Source organism: Coregonus clupeaformis, chromosome 13 (genome assembly GCF_020615455.1).
Source record: "Coregonus clupeaformis isolate EN_2021a chromosome 13, ASM2061545v1, whole genome shotgun sequence".
Classification (NCBI taxonomy): Eukaryota; Metazoa; Chordata; class Actinopteri; order Salmoniformes; family Salmonidae; genus Coregonus; species Coregonus clupeaformis.
The window spans coordinates 15,509,534-15,525,585 of record NC_059204.1 but is presented as its reverse complement, the minus strand read 5'-3'; the positions used below and the strand labels follow the sequence as shown (position 1 = coordinate 15,525,585).

Genomic DNA, 16,052 nt, shown 5'->3' with positions numbered 1-16,052 from the left:
AATTACATTTGTCTGGGTAAAATATGCTGAGAGATGCAGCTGCACCTGGTGTTCAGCAATCGCTGATGTTGCTGCATTTCTTTCATTCTTTGAGTAAAGCTACAGTATGACTTTGAATGGCTGGTTGTAAAGGGATATGAACGCATTCTAGTGGAGCGTCAGATAGGACCATGCCCTGAAACACATGCCTCCAAATCAACACTGGGTAGAGAATGAAAGAGGTGGGGGGAATTCAGTGCAATCTATTCATTCACAGTGCTTGCTTTTAAGTTTTCCTATCAATTTTCAGTTGGCAGTAGTTGGCACTCTGATTGACACACCCTGTCCACCACAGCTCGGGCCCCTGGTTCCAAGCCCGTCCCTGGTCCCCAAACACCAGTACCTGCTCTCCCTCTGTGAAGACCCTTCGGCCAAAGCTCCAGGTGATGGTTGGGGTGGGGTCTCCAGAGGCCTCGCAGGTCAGGGTGATCTGCTCCTCCAGCTCTGATGCAGTCTGGTTGACCAGGTAGGTGATCTTGGGATGCACTAGAGAAAAAGGCAAAAATACAATTAATTGATGGATGCCAATGGAATATACACTGAGTGTACAAAACATTAGGAACACCTGCTCTTTCCATGACATAGACCGACCAGGTGAAAGCTATGAGCCCTTATTGATGTCACTGGTTAAATCCACATCAAATCAGTGTAGTTGAAGGGGAGGAGACAGGTTAAATAATGATTTTTAAGCCTTGAGACAAATAAGACATTGATTGTGTTTGTGTGCCATTCAGAGGGTGAATGGGCAATACAAAATATTTAAGTGCCTTTGAACGGGGTATGGTAGTAGGTGCCAGGCGCACCGATTTGAGTGTGTCAATAACTACAACGCTGCTGGGTTTTTCACGCTGAACAGTTTCCTGTGTGTATCAAGAATGGTCTACCACCCAATAGGACATCCAGCCAACTTGACACAACTGTGGGAAGCATTGGAGTCAACATGGGCCAGCATCCCTGTGGAACGCTTTTGACACCTTGTAGAGTCCATGCCCAATGAATTGAGGCTGTTCTGAGGGGAAAAGGGGGTGCAACTCAATATTAGGAAGGTGTTCCTAATGTTTTGTGTATTGCTTGTATGCACATTGCTATAGTAAAAACAAGAAAAACATTTCAAAAGCTCAGGGTTTTAGGACATCCAGACATCTTGACACAACTGTGGGAAGCATTGGAGTCTACATGAAAAACATTTCAAAAGCACAAAAACGCAACGTTCTTTTACTACAGTTAATGGGAATCATTTTGCTCTTACCGAACACATTCAAGCTGACTTCCTCCTCTTTCTCCCCAGCCTTGTTCCGGGCGATGCATGTGTAATCTCCTTCATCCACTTTCTTGACCTCCTTTATTATCAGCTCCGAGCCGTCGTCATTCAGGCTGTATTTATCGTCCGATTCAAGGACAATGTTGTTACTGAGGGGGGAGAGGCAGAAACACAGAGTTCACAACAACATGAAGCTAAAAATAGTCCTCTTCAGTCAGTGACTATGATCTGTTTGGGGGCTTTATCTCAAAGTTGAGCGGTTGGTAAACAAAAGGCTTGTCTCAGAACCGTAAGTCTTTAAAGCGTCGGACCAAATATCCACGTCAGAAATCGTACACAAAGCTTTTCCTCTTTCTTTCTCTGGCTCTGCTCTGTACCATAGCTATATCATTGTCACACCCTGATCTGTTTCACCTGTCTTTGTGTTTGTCTCCATCCCCCTCCAGGTGTCGCCCATCTTCCCCATTATCCCCTGTGTATTTATACCTGTGTTCTGTGTTTGTCTGTTGCCAGTTCGTCTTGTCTCGTCAAGCCTACCAGCGGTTTTCCCGTACTCCTGTTTTGCTCTAGCCCCTGGTTTTCCTGGTTTTAACCATTCTGCCTGCCCCTACCCTGAGCCTGCCTACCGTTTCTGTACCTTTCGGACTCTGCTCTGGATTACTGACCTCTGCCTGCCCTTGACCTGTCGTTTACCTGCCCCCTGTTTTTGTAAATAAACTTTTGCTATTTCGAACTGTCTGCATCTGGGTCTTACCCTGAGTCGTGATAATCATGGCTGTTTTACAAAGGGACTACATCCATAGGATGGTGATACACTGTATGATGTTAAGTTATTTATTTTTTAAATACTCTTGAATGAGCACTCTTTGAACCGCGACATGCCTGAGCTTTCCTTGAACTCTAAATCAGACATGCATACACTGGGTTTGGACTGCAGTCCCTCATCTGTATGCTTGTAGGAGCTTCAATCCTGAAGCGTTCTCCAAGGGATACCAAATGACAGGCCTATCAGCGGCCCAGGAAATAAATTACAAATGGTGGGAGCTGCTGGCCCCCCTCCTTCCCCCTCCTGACACCCTACCCCGCTTGTCTCCTTCCTCCTCCGGCGAGGCCAAGCCCTGATCGGATGTGTCTCCTCATCCTCCTATCCTTCTCATTAATTTACACTCCAAGAGGAGCTAGAGAAGCAGTACAGTAACTCTGTAATGTTGGAATTGTTGTCACACTATACTAGAGGGCCCGTTGTGTCAACAACAGCTATGCTGAGGATAGATCAAACAAGAGAGCTTTGGCCATCTTCAAGGAACTAGATAAATGGAATTCATACTGTTGACCCATTTCCTCTTTTATCATGAGAATGTTTACCTTTTGTTTACAAAAAAATATACATATTCACTTTGATCTCCCCAACCAGCTACAACAAGCCACTTTGTTTACGCTCATGAAAGACAAGATGGTTGGTGTGACTTACCGGGCCCAGGTGACTGTGGGTTCAGGGAAGCCGTCAGCATCACAGGCCAGCATCACAGACTGGTTGATGTCCGCCGTGGCATTCACCTCCGACTGCCTGGTGCGGATGCTAGGGAGCACTGAAACACAGACATACAAGCATTATTCAAAGATACAGAGGTCATACTTGAGTAGGAAATTAATTATACTAAGATGATACTAAGATAATAAGACATTGTAAGGGTGTTATATGCTTCAAACAAGTCTTTAAATGGTTTATAATTAGATAATGATGCACTATACTGGTTGGCTTTAAGGATGATAGGAGTAAATAAATGTTACTGTAAGCTTGTTACAGGCTTGTTTTTGTTTTTTACTCTGTAATGGTGTTCATAATAGCACAGTATTGGATCTATAACTATACTATATTCTAAGTGTGCTCAGATCCAAATCCCAGGGCGAGAGCATAGGCGGAAAAATAGTGGGTAGGGTGAGAGGGAGGATGTGGTACTCACCGTTGATGATGACCTTGATGATCTTCAGGTCAATCTCTCCCCTGGCCATAACACGAGCCTCACAGGTGTACGCCCCTTCATCCGTTTTCTTGATGCCTCGGATCTGGAGATGGTTGTTGCCCATGATCTTAAATCGAACTGTGAACAACCGCAAGAAAAGGAAACAGAGAAGGCTCAATCGTCATTAACAGTGGGTAGTGTAGGTTTAACACAAGGCAACATGGGAAACCACACATACAATGCGACTTAGGAGGCATGGTCTGAGTTACAGAGGAATGCTGCATTTGCCCACTCCCAGCAGCAATATTACAATGTAAAAATAGTCATGAGTTATACATAGGTGTGGAGAGAAGATGATTTTTAGAACCACATGATACGGTAAATAACTCGCCACCAGAAAAAGATTGATCTGTCATATTAGTGACATATAGACTCATCAAAAAAAAAGCTCCACCATCCATCCACTGGAATAATGTTAATTTACATATGTTCAATGTTTCAATGTTTATTTAGAAAAATAAGTGCTGTACTATTCACCGTGAGATTTGGTTACATTGCTCAACAGAGCATTGTCATGGCATGATGACTCTTATTCTATATCCTTTATATCTATACTGTAGTAAATGTGGTAAAACATGGACCATGTAAACATACAGATGCTGAAAGCAACTACTACTACTTCTTGAATTGTGTTGTCAAAGCTCTACTATGTAAATATTCTATGAATCCTCTTTACTCTTTAAGTTCAAACATCTGGCAGCCAGCGTAGAAATATTGGCAACTGTGTTAAGTCAACCCTCTTTTGAAGCGGTGCCAGACGTAGATCTGGTTTAGTGAATGTGTATTTGGGCAAAAGCTTTGAATTCATTAACCAGACTTTTTAAATAGCTCTCTCTGAGCTGTGAAACACATATTAGCATGAAAAAGAAGTGTACTTTGAGCTATAAGCACATGCAGCTTTGATATGGAAAAGTTAACTGGAGCAATGTGGAAAATGGTATTTACATAAGCAGTATGGGTTTCAGTCTGGGCTACAATTAGTGGTTTTCTAGTGAAAAACACATCCCTGTCCAGGGTCCAAGAAAACGCCACACACCAGAGCGCTGTGGTCACCCTGAGCTTCCCAGTGGTCGCCAGAGGGAGGGGTCTTCTAAGGTTAGAATAGTGCAGTCAGGAGAAAAACAAAATCGTTCAGAATGCCTCTCTGACAGCATCCCACTCAACTTGACTAAATCATCTAAATATGAAGCCTTTAAATATCCTTTCACAACTGATCAAGAAATATCCTGTTTCCTGTCCTCACTTCATCCATTATGTCGAAACACTCAAATTACCAAAAGGCTGGTCTGTGTTCTTAGGGAGAGAGCGAATGAGTGGGGGGTGAATAAAAAAAAGTAGGCATATATGATGAAAGCAAACAAAAAAACAGGGAAAGGGGGGTGAGCTGCACGACTCGGGGTAGTAGGCAACCACACATTGGCACATCAATTTGTGTACAAGCCTTACCGTCTTTTGTAACCTGGATCTTTGCGCCTTTGTGCTTCCAGATGATGGTGGCGGGAGGCGAGCTGACGACATCACAGATGATGTCAGCGTCATCCCCTTCATTAAACTCCTGTGGGGAAGGGGCGTTCTTGAAGGTTATCTTTTCTGTATGGGAGAAGAATAGAAGTCCACTGTCAATTGCATTTCCTGAACCAGTCAACAAACTTAATAGACCAACATGTGCTATGGCAAGTGCTTTCTTTGTTACCCAGTCTATGCATTTGTCGTGGCATTCCAACTGTTCATGATGGAACATACTATACAGTTAGTATTATTGTATATTCTGTATATGCGGGTTCTCTAAATTAAGATAAATAGATGGATACCATTACAATGATACTAGGGCGAAGATACAATCAACAATACTGTATGTAGGAGGACAATTGAAGTAAACAAATATGCACAAAATATGCACAGACACTTTTTAAAATTACATTCTTCAAAATTACATTGTGCACGCCACAAATATGTACAGATAATACAGTGAAGTGATATCATTTGGTGGTAATCCACTAAATTACAATGAATAATATCAACACTTTTCAAGGAGTTTGAGTTTAAGAGGGAACTTACGGAAGATTTTCACATTGACAGTGCCCTGAGACTCCTTGTCTCCATTTTTGGCCACACACTTGTAGACTCCGGCATTGTCCACATCAGCATTGTAGATAGTGAGGGTGGACGAGGACTCGTCGTTGCGGTTCACAATTATGTCCTGTCTGTTCGGTAAGAGCTTCTCACCGTTCGGGGCATACCAATCAATGTCCTTTGCGTCTCCGACAACTGAGGGATGAATAGAGGCAGGGTGGATGTGTGAGCAGAGTGCGAATGCACTGTTTATGTGTCTTCAGCAGTTTATATGAATGATACCCAAGCAGAGAAATATGTCCTGCCTTGCGAGATGATGCTGCGTCTGAGGTATGCATTATAGCTTTTTTTCGCCAAGGTTAACGGGTTTCTCTACTTAGCAAAATAGCATCCATCCTAACGCTGTATATGTCACCTTTGCAAGCTGAAAATATGTCATGAACATGAGATAAAACCTAAAAGTATATAATGTAGGCATAATTCCACAACATCTCATCCTTATCACTCTCAACAAAGATGTGAATATCCTGACAAACAAGCAACATATTTTCGTTATAAATTGACTAATACTAGACCAGTATTCCCTAGGGCTACCTGCTTCAAGGAATGTGAAATCCATCTTCATATCAATATGCACAAAAAGATAACTCTTTTACATATTTGCTCAGATGATGTACTACCTGAAAAAAGACTGAAATGAAAACTCCACCATTTATATTTTGAAAGAAGGGCAAAGCCAAGTTTTCTGGAATCTTTCACTCCCTCATTCGTAATGGAATAAACAGTATATTGCTGACATCTTACTGCAAAAAAATGACACAGCTATCTACAGTTATTTTCATTCAAAGGAAACGTTAAAGTGAAATGTTTTCATCTTCCTTCCATGACATATTGAGCCTCTCTTTTCTTTGCTATTCAACAACAGGATGCTGACCTGCAGCAGTCTGCCAGTAGTGGGGGGTAACTGACCACAGTTGCAGGTTAGCATCCCAGGAAACCCATGCTACTGCAGCCATGAGAACTGCTGTAGCACCTGCACTTTATTTAGAGTTATATTCTATATCAAGCTGTCAAAATACTGTAGCTATTTGGGAGTTTGCTGTTGTGGAGGCGATGGTATCTGTACCACACCTACCTTCGCAGAGGAAGAATTTGGACTCCCCGACGCTGATCTCTCCTTGCATCGGTGTGATCTCCACCTGCAGGGAGGCTAGAAGAGAAAAACACAGAGAAAGCAGGTCTCAGAACAGTTCAAGTCAAACTATGCATTTGTATGCATTTGTACATAGTCCCAATACACTTTACATACAGCAGGTCCTATAACAGGTGTGGCCAAGGGGAGAGGGACTATGACAGGATGACACAGCGGCAAAGCACAGTGAGGCAAGGCACGGCACACTGAAATGCATCAACAGCTTGACTGAACATCTGCTGCTGATCAACCTAAGATGAGCTGTTTCCCACCTTTCACTTTTCAATATGATGCTGCATCTATGCCGATAATTGGATTCAGTTAACAAATAAGCATTTTATTGTTTGCAGCCTCATTTTAGTAAAAGCACAGTCACTAAAACAAAGCGGCGCAGACATAGTCGTAGAGTTGGTATGCCAAGTCAACAAATGAAAAAATGTCTCACCCAACATTCTCACATCGTAGACGTATAGGCCACAGTAGCATGTATTTAGATAACAATGTGTTAATTGCCGGAGATCTGGCAAGGTCTCAGCATTGCTAATGCAGTAGGCAGCTCCCATCTGCTTTAGTGGGATTGTTAGTGAGGTTGGGATGATGGTAGGGGTGTGCGGGTAACATAATGAAATGTGGTGGAACAACCCGTAGCCATGGCAACCACAAGTACTGTCAAATCCACTTATTGAAAAACCTCTGTGTTGGATAGGCAGATTCTCTGACTAAATATGACAATTAGGCCCTGGCACTATCAAAAAGGACAATGAATTATATGCCTCTCGCAAACTTATTTTAGACTTACAATTACCCTGGTGTCCGGCGAGTCGATAAGATTTTATAATGGCACGTAAAGCCTACATTTTCCCTAGATACTAATGAAAGCCACCTGACCGAGCTATCCCTGTGTTCTCTCTATTTTTTCATCTTTCACAGAGTGTCCACTAAGGAAGTGTAATGCCATAAATCAAAGCATATTAGCTTCCTGAGATGCTGCCGAATACATTTTATATTTCTGCATCAGCTAAAGCGGGTGACAGAGATGAGATTTAGAATGTATCGGAGAGAAGCAGCTGGTGTTTGTTCTCTTCTGCTCTGCTGGATAAATTAAAGAGGAATCAACTCCCAACTGAGAGACAGGAGAGATATACTCCAAAGTTCCGGGACAGCATACCTTAAAGATTTACATCTTCTTAACGCAAGGTGTGCCGGGACGACGGCAGAGGAATCTTTCTTCAAAATTCTCTGATGTGGCCTATTTTAACACTTTTCTCTTACCAAATTAGGTCTGGCACTCTCTCTGCCATGATCTGTGCCTCAAGAGCAGGGTTAAAAGTAGGCAGGTACAATCCGGTACGGCATCGTGGCAAAATAAATAGTGGGAGCCCGCCATACCGGTAAAACGTGAGCCTATAACAATAACACAAAATGCCAAAAAAACTATTATTTATTACCGAATGTCAGCTACATGAAAAATTTGACTTGAAAACGGGTGGTATACGCTCCAAATTGCATTGTGGTTTGACAAGAATAATTTGTATATTTTTTTAATTATTATTATTATTATTTTTTTTTAGGTGGTAGAACAGCTTTAATAGTGCAGATAGATTGTAGCTTCCATCAATGTAATTGTCTCCATAATTTCCAATCCCCCATATATATACACTACCGATCAAAAGTTTGGACACACCTACTCATTCAAGGGTTTTTCTTTATTTTTACTATTTTTTACATTGTAGAATAATAGTGAAGACATTAAAACTATGAAATAACACATATGGAATCATGTAGTAACCAAAAAAGTGTTAAACAAATCAAAACATATTTTATATTTGAGATTCTTCAAATAGCCACCCTTTGCCTTGATGACAGCCTTGCACACTCTTGAGTGTGCAAAGCTTTGTCACACCAGCCTTCACTTTGGCTCCCCCTCCTGTCCATCTCAGGCGTTCGGCGTCGCCGGCCTTCTAGCTACTGCCGAACCTACTGCTGGCAAATGCCCTTCAGTCATCAACCCCGTACTTGTCTCGTCATCATTACACACACCTGCTTTCAATCCCCACTCTATCACTATATACAGTTGAAGTCGGAAGTTTACATACACTTAGGTTGGAGTCATTAAAACTCGTTTTTCAACCACTCCACAAATGTCTTGTTAACGAACTATAGTTTTGTCAAGTCGGTTAGGACATCTACTTTGTGCATGACACAAGTAATTTTTCCAACAAATGTTTACAGACAGATTATTTCACTTATAATTCACTGTATCACAATTCCAGTGGGTCAGAGGTTCACATACACTAAGTTGACTGTGCCTTTAAACAGTTTGGAAAATTCCAGAAAGTGATGTCATGGCTTTAGAAGCTTCTGATAGGCTAATTTACATAATTTGAGTCAATTGGAGGTGTACCTGTGGATGTATTTCAAGGCCTACCTTCAAACTCAGTGCCTATTTGCTTTGTAGACCTCCACAAGTCTGGTTCATCCTTGGGAGCAATTTCTAAATGCCTGAAGGTACCACGTTCATCTGTACAAACAATAGTATGCAAGTATAAACAATATGGGACCACGCAGCTGTCATACCGCTCAGGAAGGAGAAGCGTTCTGTCTCCTAGAGATGAACGTACTTTGGTGTGAAAAGTGCAAATCAATCCCAGAACAACAGCAAAGGACCTTGTGAAGATGCTGGAGGAAACAGGTACAAAAGTATCTATATCCACAGTAAAACGAGTCCTATATCGACATAACCTGAAAGGCCGCTCAGCAAGGAAGAAGCCACTGCTCCAAAACTGCCATAAAAAAGCCAGACTACGGTTTGCAACTGCACATGGAGACAAAGATCGTACTTTTTGGAGAAATGTCCTCTGGTCTGATGAAACAAAAATAGAACTGTTTGGCCATAATGACCATCGTTATATTTGGAGGAAAAAGGGGGAACTTGCAAGCCGAAGAACACCATCCCAACCGTGAAGCACGGGGGTGGCAGCATCATGCTGTCGGTGTGCTTTGCTGCAGGAGGGCCTGGTGCACTTCACAAAATAGATGGCACCATGAGGAAGGACAATTATGTGGATATATTGTAGCAACATCTCAAGACATCAGTCAGGAAGCTAAAGCTTGGTCGCAAATGGGTCTTCCAAATGGACAATGACCCCAAGCATACTTCCAAAGTTGTGGCAAAATGGCTTAAGGACAACAAAGTCAAGGTATTGGACTGGCCATCACAAACCCCTGATCTCAATCCTATAGAAAATCTGTGGGCAGAACTGAAAAAGCGTGTGCGAGCAAGGAGGCCTACAAACCTGACTCAGTTACACCAGCTCTGTCAGGAGGAATGGGCCAAAATGTATTGTGGGAAGCTTGTGGAAGGCTACCCGAAACATTTGACCCAAGTTAAACAATTTAAAGGCAATGCTACCAAATACTAATTGAGTGAATGTAAACTTCTGACCCACTGGGAATGTGATGAAATAAATAAAAGCTGAAATAAATAATTCTCTCTACTATTATTCTGACATTTCACATTCTTAAAATAAAGTGGTGATCCTAACTGACCTAAGACAGGGAATTTTTACTAGGATTAAATGTCAGGAATTGTGAAAAACTGAGTTTAAATGTATTTGGCTAAGGTGTATGTAAACTTCCGACTTCAAATGTATATACTCCCTCTGCCATTGTAAATGTTACTTGTTTTCCTGAGAGGAATCTCTCCTACTATTTCCTGTACCTTTTTGTTTATGAAGATATATTTTGAGCACAACAGCGTTTGGGTTTCGTCCCACTTTGATCTATGGTGCTTAAATAAATTCAGTAGTTCTAAACCTGCGACTGTCTCCTGCCTACTCCTCTCTACACCAGTGACAGAATGACTGACCCAAGAAAACAGGAAGCAGCAGGACATCCCGACCTCTCCGCTGTAGGAGCGAAGCTCTGCCACCACGACACGTGCCTTGAGCACCTCGGGACTGCCATGGACGAGGTGCTCCAGGCCGTACGCCAACTGCAGGCTACACAACCACCTTCCCAGCTCCCCGTGGTCATTCCAGCCACCCCACCACCATCTACATCACCCGGTCTGATCAACAACGTCCACCTGCCCCTCCCGGAGCGGTTTGACAGCACCCCAGCTCACTATAGGGGGTTTCTCCTGCAGTGTGACCTCCACCTTGCCTGTCATGCCGGGCTCTGGAGTGGGCGCATGCCGTCTGGGTGAGGTATGGTCCAGAAATGCAGTCCTATGAGCGCTTCACCCAACTCTTCCGTGCCGTCTTCGTCCACCCAACAGAGGGCCGAGAGGGAGGTGAGCGTCTCCTCCGTCTACGCCAGGGGTCCAGGACAGCGTCGGAGCACGCTCTGGATTTCCGGACGGTGGCTGCGTCCACTGGCTGGAATGACCAGGCCCTGTTGACGGTTTTCCACAGTGCGCTATAGGCGGACGTACAGACCGAGCTGGCCTGTCGCGATGAGGACCTCACGCTGGACCAGCTCATCGCCATCGCCATCCGCCTGGATAATCTCCTGCGTGCCCGTCGTCGCCCATCCCGGGGGTTCGAGTCTCTCCCAGGAACCTCCAGCGAGACTGAGCCCATGGAGGTGGGCACGACGCACCTTCCCCCTGCGGAACATCAACGCGGCCGCCAACAGGGTCTCTGCTCCTACTGCTGGGAGTCGGACCACCCCTGGAACACCTGTCCCAGAAGGAGCACCAGGCGAGGAAGCGACAGGCCGAGGAGCGCTCCTACACCTTCCCAGGTAGGCGTGGACGTGCCTTGCTCCTCTCTGTCCACCCAGCCCGTCCTCCTCCCTGTCACCTTCCCTGACTATCCTGGTCCCCCACTGAGTCCTGCCCTAGTGAACTTAGGTGCTGCAGGCAATTTCCTAGACCGTTCAGTGGCCTTATCATTACGCATTCTTCTAGTCCCTTTACAACCCCATATCCCAGTCAATGCCCTAGACAACCGTCCCCCAGGAACAGGACTGGTGCGCCAGACCACGATTCCCATTTCCCTCACAGTTAATCACAACCACCATGAACGCATCACTTTCCTCATCTTAGGCTCTCCTGCACACCCCATAGTTTTAGGTTTCCCCTGGCTACAGTTGCATAACCCCAGTATATCGTGGACAGAGAGGAGGTTGTTGGGTTGGTCACAGGAGTGTCAGGGGAGGTGTCTCTCTGTGTCAATCTGTGCCACCGCCGTGGAAAGTTCGGACCAGGTCACCCACGTCCCTATCCCGGAGGAATACTGGGACCTACAGGTGGCCTTTTCGAAGACTCGTGCCACATGCCTGCCCCCACATCTAACCCTTCCTGGGCTATTGGATATCCACCACAGGAGTGGAGAAGGAAGAGCAGAAGGTCAGTTCAGTACGGTCGTGGCCTGTTCCATCCAACATCAAGGCGGTGCAGCGCTTCCTTGGTTTTGCCAACTATTTTAGGCGCTTCATTAGGGGTTTCAGCACAGTGGTGGCCCCTCTCAACTCCCTCCTGAAGGTAGGTCCTCGACAGCTGCGCTGGACTGGGGAGGCCAAAAAAGCCTTCCATGCACTCAAGGAACGTTTTACTAACGTAGCTGTTCTGGCTCACCCTAACCCGTCTCTGCCCTTCATCGTGGAGGTGGATGCCTCCGAGGTTAGAGTAGGGACTGTTCTCTCCCAACGCATTGGATCGCCGCCTAATCTCCATCCATGCCCCTTCTACTCACGGAAGCTGTCTCCCGCGGAGCGGAATTACAACGTGGGGGATCGTGAGTTGTTGGCCGTAAAGAAGGCATTGAAAGCATGGTGGCACTGGCTGGACTTGTCTGGACGGACCCCCAGAACATGGAGTACATTCGAGCAGCGAAGAGGATGGACCCGCGTCAGGCCAGGTGGGCCCTATTCTTCACCAGGTTTGACTTTACCCTCTCCTACCGGCCGGGATCAAAGAACGTTAAGGACGATGTGTTGTCCCGGGTGCATGACACAGAGGATCGGAGGGAGAAAGTGACACCCATTATTCCCCTGTCCCACATTGTGGCTCCTGTCGTGTGGAATGTGGACGCGGACATCTGTTGAGCCCTGCGACAGGAGCCCTCACCTGCCCACTGTCCCGAGGGACGTATCTACGTGCCCTCTGTGCGGCACCGTCTCCTCGCCTGGGCACACACAGCACCTGTGTCGGGGCACCCGGGTATAGCCTGTACTATCGACTGTCTCTCCGCCAAGTACTGGTGGCCCATCTTGGCCCGGGACGTCCGGGTTTACGTCTCTTCCTACTCCATCTGTGCACAGAGCAAGACACCTAGACACCTCCCCTATGGCAAACATCACCCGCTGCCAGTTCCACAACGACCCTGGTCCCATCTCTGTGACTTTGTCACAGACCTTCCCCCCTAGGAGGGGCACACCACCATCCTGGTCGTTGTGGACCGGTTTTCCAAAACCTGTTGTTTGATTCCTCTGCCTGGTCTCCCTACGGCCATGCAGACCGCGGAGGCTCTCTTCTCTCACATCTTTCGGCACTACGGGATCCCTGAGGACATTGTGTCTGACCGTGGTCCTCCGTTCACCTCCCGTGTCTGGAAGGCCTTCATGGAACGACTGGGGGTCACAGTCAGCCTCACCTCTGAGTACCGTCCCCAATCTCATGGGCAGGTGGAAAGGGAAAATCAGGAACTGGGTAGGTACCTTCATAGTTACTGTCAGGATCGGCCGGGGGAGTGGGCTTTATTTCTGCCTTAGGCAGAATAAGCACAAAACTCCCTCCGTCACTCCTCCACTAACCTCACACCCTTTCAGTGTGTTCTAGGCTATCAGCCGGTCCTGGCACCAGAGTCAGATCGAGGCTCCTGCGGTGGATGATTGGTTCCGGCGCGCCAAGGAGGTATGGAACACAGCGCACACCTGTCTCCAGCGCGTCGTCCTCCGGCAGAAGGCGCAGGCCGATCGTCACCGCAGTGTGGCCCCGGTTTTTCACTCCGGTGACACGGTCTGGCTTTCTACGAAGGACCTGCTCCTCCGCCTGCCCTGCCGGAAGCTGAGCCCACGGTTTGTGGGGCCGTTCAAAGTCCTGAGGAGAGTCAATGAGGTGACGTACAGATTACAGCTCCACGTCAATTACCGTATATCACCCTCATTTCATGTATCTCTCCTCAGGCCAGTGGCAGCTGGTCCCTTGGCAAGTGTTGGACCCCATGACGCACCTCCCCCTCCCTTGGACGTTGAGAGGGCAATTTTTGCTAAAAGCATTATTATGTCATTGATCAATTGACTATGACTTTTCAAATCACCCAGTAGTGCCATCTGCAGGGTTAGCTCCAGGTAAATGTTACACTTCTTCAACCATTCCTGGACCTGCGACCAAAAACAAGTTACATATGGACAGTTCCAAAACAAATGATCTAATGATTCTGTCTCTTTGCAGCAAAATCTGCAGAGCTGGGATGGTGGTATCCCACATAAAGTGGGGGGAAAAAGTATTTAGTCAGCCACCAATTGTGCAAGTTCTCCCACTTAAAAAGATGAGAGAGGCCTGTAATTTTCATCATAGGTGCACGTCAACTATGAGAGACAAATTGAGATTTTTTTTCTCTAGAAAATCACATTGTAGGATTTTTAATGAATTTATTTGCAAATTATGGTGGAAAATAAGTATTTGGTCACCTACAAACAAGCAAGATTTCTGGCTCTCACAGACCTGTAACTTCTTCTTTAAGAGGCTCCTCTGTCCTCCACTCGTTACCTGTATTAATGGCACCTGTTTGAACTTGTTATCAGTATAAAAGACACCTGTCCACAACCTCAAACAGTCACACTCCAAACTCCACTATGGCCAAGACTAAAGAGCTGTCAAAGGACACCAGAAACAAAATTGTAGACCTGCACCAGGCTGGGAAGACTGAATCTGCAATAGGTAAGCAGCTTGGTTTGAAGAAATCAACTGTGGGAGTAATTATTAGGAAATGGAAGACATACAAGACCACTGATAATCTCCCTCGATCTGGGGCTCCACGCAAGATCTCACCCCGTGGGGGTCAAAATGATCACAAGAACGGTGAGCAAAAATCCCAGAACCACACGGGGGGACCTAGTGAATGACCTGCAGAGAGCTGGGACCAAAGTAACAAAGCCTACCATCAGTAACACACTACGCCGCCAGGGACTCAAATCCTGCAGTGCCAGACGTGTCCCCCTGCTTAAGCCAGTACATGTCCAGGCCAGTCTGAAGTTTGCTAGAGTGCATTTGGATGATCCAGAAGAGGATTGGGAGAATGTCATATGGTCAGATGAAACCAAAATAGAACTCTTTTGGTAAAAACTCAACTCGTCGTGTTTGGAGGACAAAGAATGCTGAGTTGCATCCAAAGAACACCATACCTACTGTGAAACATGGGGGTGGAAACATCATGCTTTGGGGCTGTTTTTCTGCAAAGGGACCAGGACGACTGATCCGTGTAAAGGAAAGAATGAATGGGGCCATGTATCGTGAGATTTTGAGTGAAAACCTCCTTCCATCAGCAAGGGCATTGAAGATGAAACGTGGCTGGGTCTTTCAGCATGACAATGATCCCAAACACACCGCCCGGGCAACGAAGGAGTGGCTTCGTAAGAAGCATTTCAAGGTCCTGGAGTGGCCTAGCCAGTCTCCAGATCTCAACCCCATAGAAAATCTTTGGAGGGGAGTTGAAAGTCTGTGTTGCCCAGCGACAGCCCCAAAACATCACTGCTCTAGAGGAGATCTGCATGGAGGAATGGGCCAAAATACCAGCAACAGTGTGTGAAAACCTTGTGAAGACTTACAGAAAATGTTTGACCTGTGTCATTGCCAACAAAGGGTATATAACAAAGTATTGAGAAACTTTTGTTATTGACCAAATACTTATTTTCCACCATAATTTGCAAATAAATTCATAAAAAATCCTACAATGTGATTTTCAGGATTTTTTTTTCTCATTTTGTCTGTCATAGTTGATGTGTACCTATGATGAAAATTACAGGCCTCTCTCATCTTTTTAAGTGGGAGAACATGCACAATTGGTGGCTGACTAAATACTTTTTTCCCCACTGTATACACTGCTCAAAAAAATAAAGGGAACACTTAAACAACACATCCTAGATCTGAATGAATGAAATACTCTTATTAAATACTTTTTTCTTTACATAGTTGAATATGCTGACAACAAAATCACACAAAAACTATCAATGGAAATCAAATTTATCAACGCATGGAGGTCTGGATTTGGAGACACCCTCAAAATTAAAGTGGAAAACCACACTACAGGCTGATCCAACTTTGATGTAATGTCCTTAAAACAAGTCAAAATGAGGCTCAGTAGTGTGTGTGGCCTCCACTTGCCTGTATGACCTCCCTACAACGCCTGGGCATGCTCCTGATGAGGTGGCGGATGGTCTCCTGAGGGATCTACTCCCAGACCTGAACTAAAGCATCCGCCAACTCCTGGACAGTCTGTGGTGCAACGTGGCGTTG

At 45.5% G+C, this 16,052-nt stretch overlaps 1 protein-coding gene across 25 annotated transcripts in view; it reads right to left on the bottom strand.

Moving 5' to 3' along the window:
• The window catches only part of LOC121579330 (neural cell adhesion molecule 1), a 320,914-nt gene that overhangs the window by 89,508 nt on the left and 215,354 nt on the right, over positions 1-16,052 (bottom strand). For all 25 annotated transcript variants that reach the window (XM_041893822.2, XM_041893827.2, XM_041893821.2 and 22 more), the window contains exons 2-8: positions 6,533-6,607; positions 5,383-5,592; positions 4,771-4,914; positions 3,265-3,402; positions 2,772-2,889; positions 1,289-1,449; positions 383-525 (exon numbers count right to left, since the gene is read on the bottom strand). In XM_041893822.2, coding sequence (XP_041749756.1) covers positions 383-525; positions 1,289-1,449; positions 2,772-2,889; positions 3,265-3,402; positions 4,771-4,914; positions 5,383-5,592; positions 6,533-6,607 — 989 coding nt within the window. The remainder of the gene's footprint in view (positions 1-382; positions 526-1,288; positions 1,450-2,771; positions 2,890-3,264; positions 3,403-4,770; positions 4,915-5,382; positions 5,593-6,532; positions 6,608-16,052) is intronic.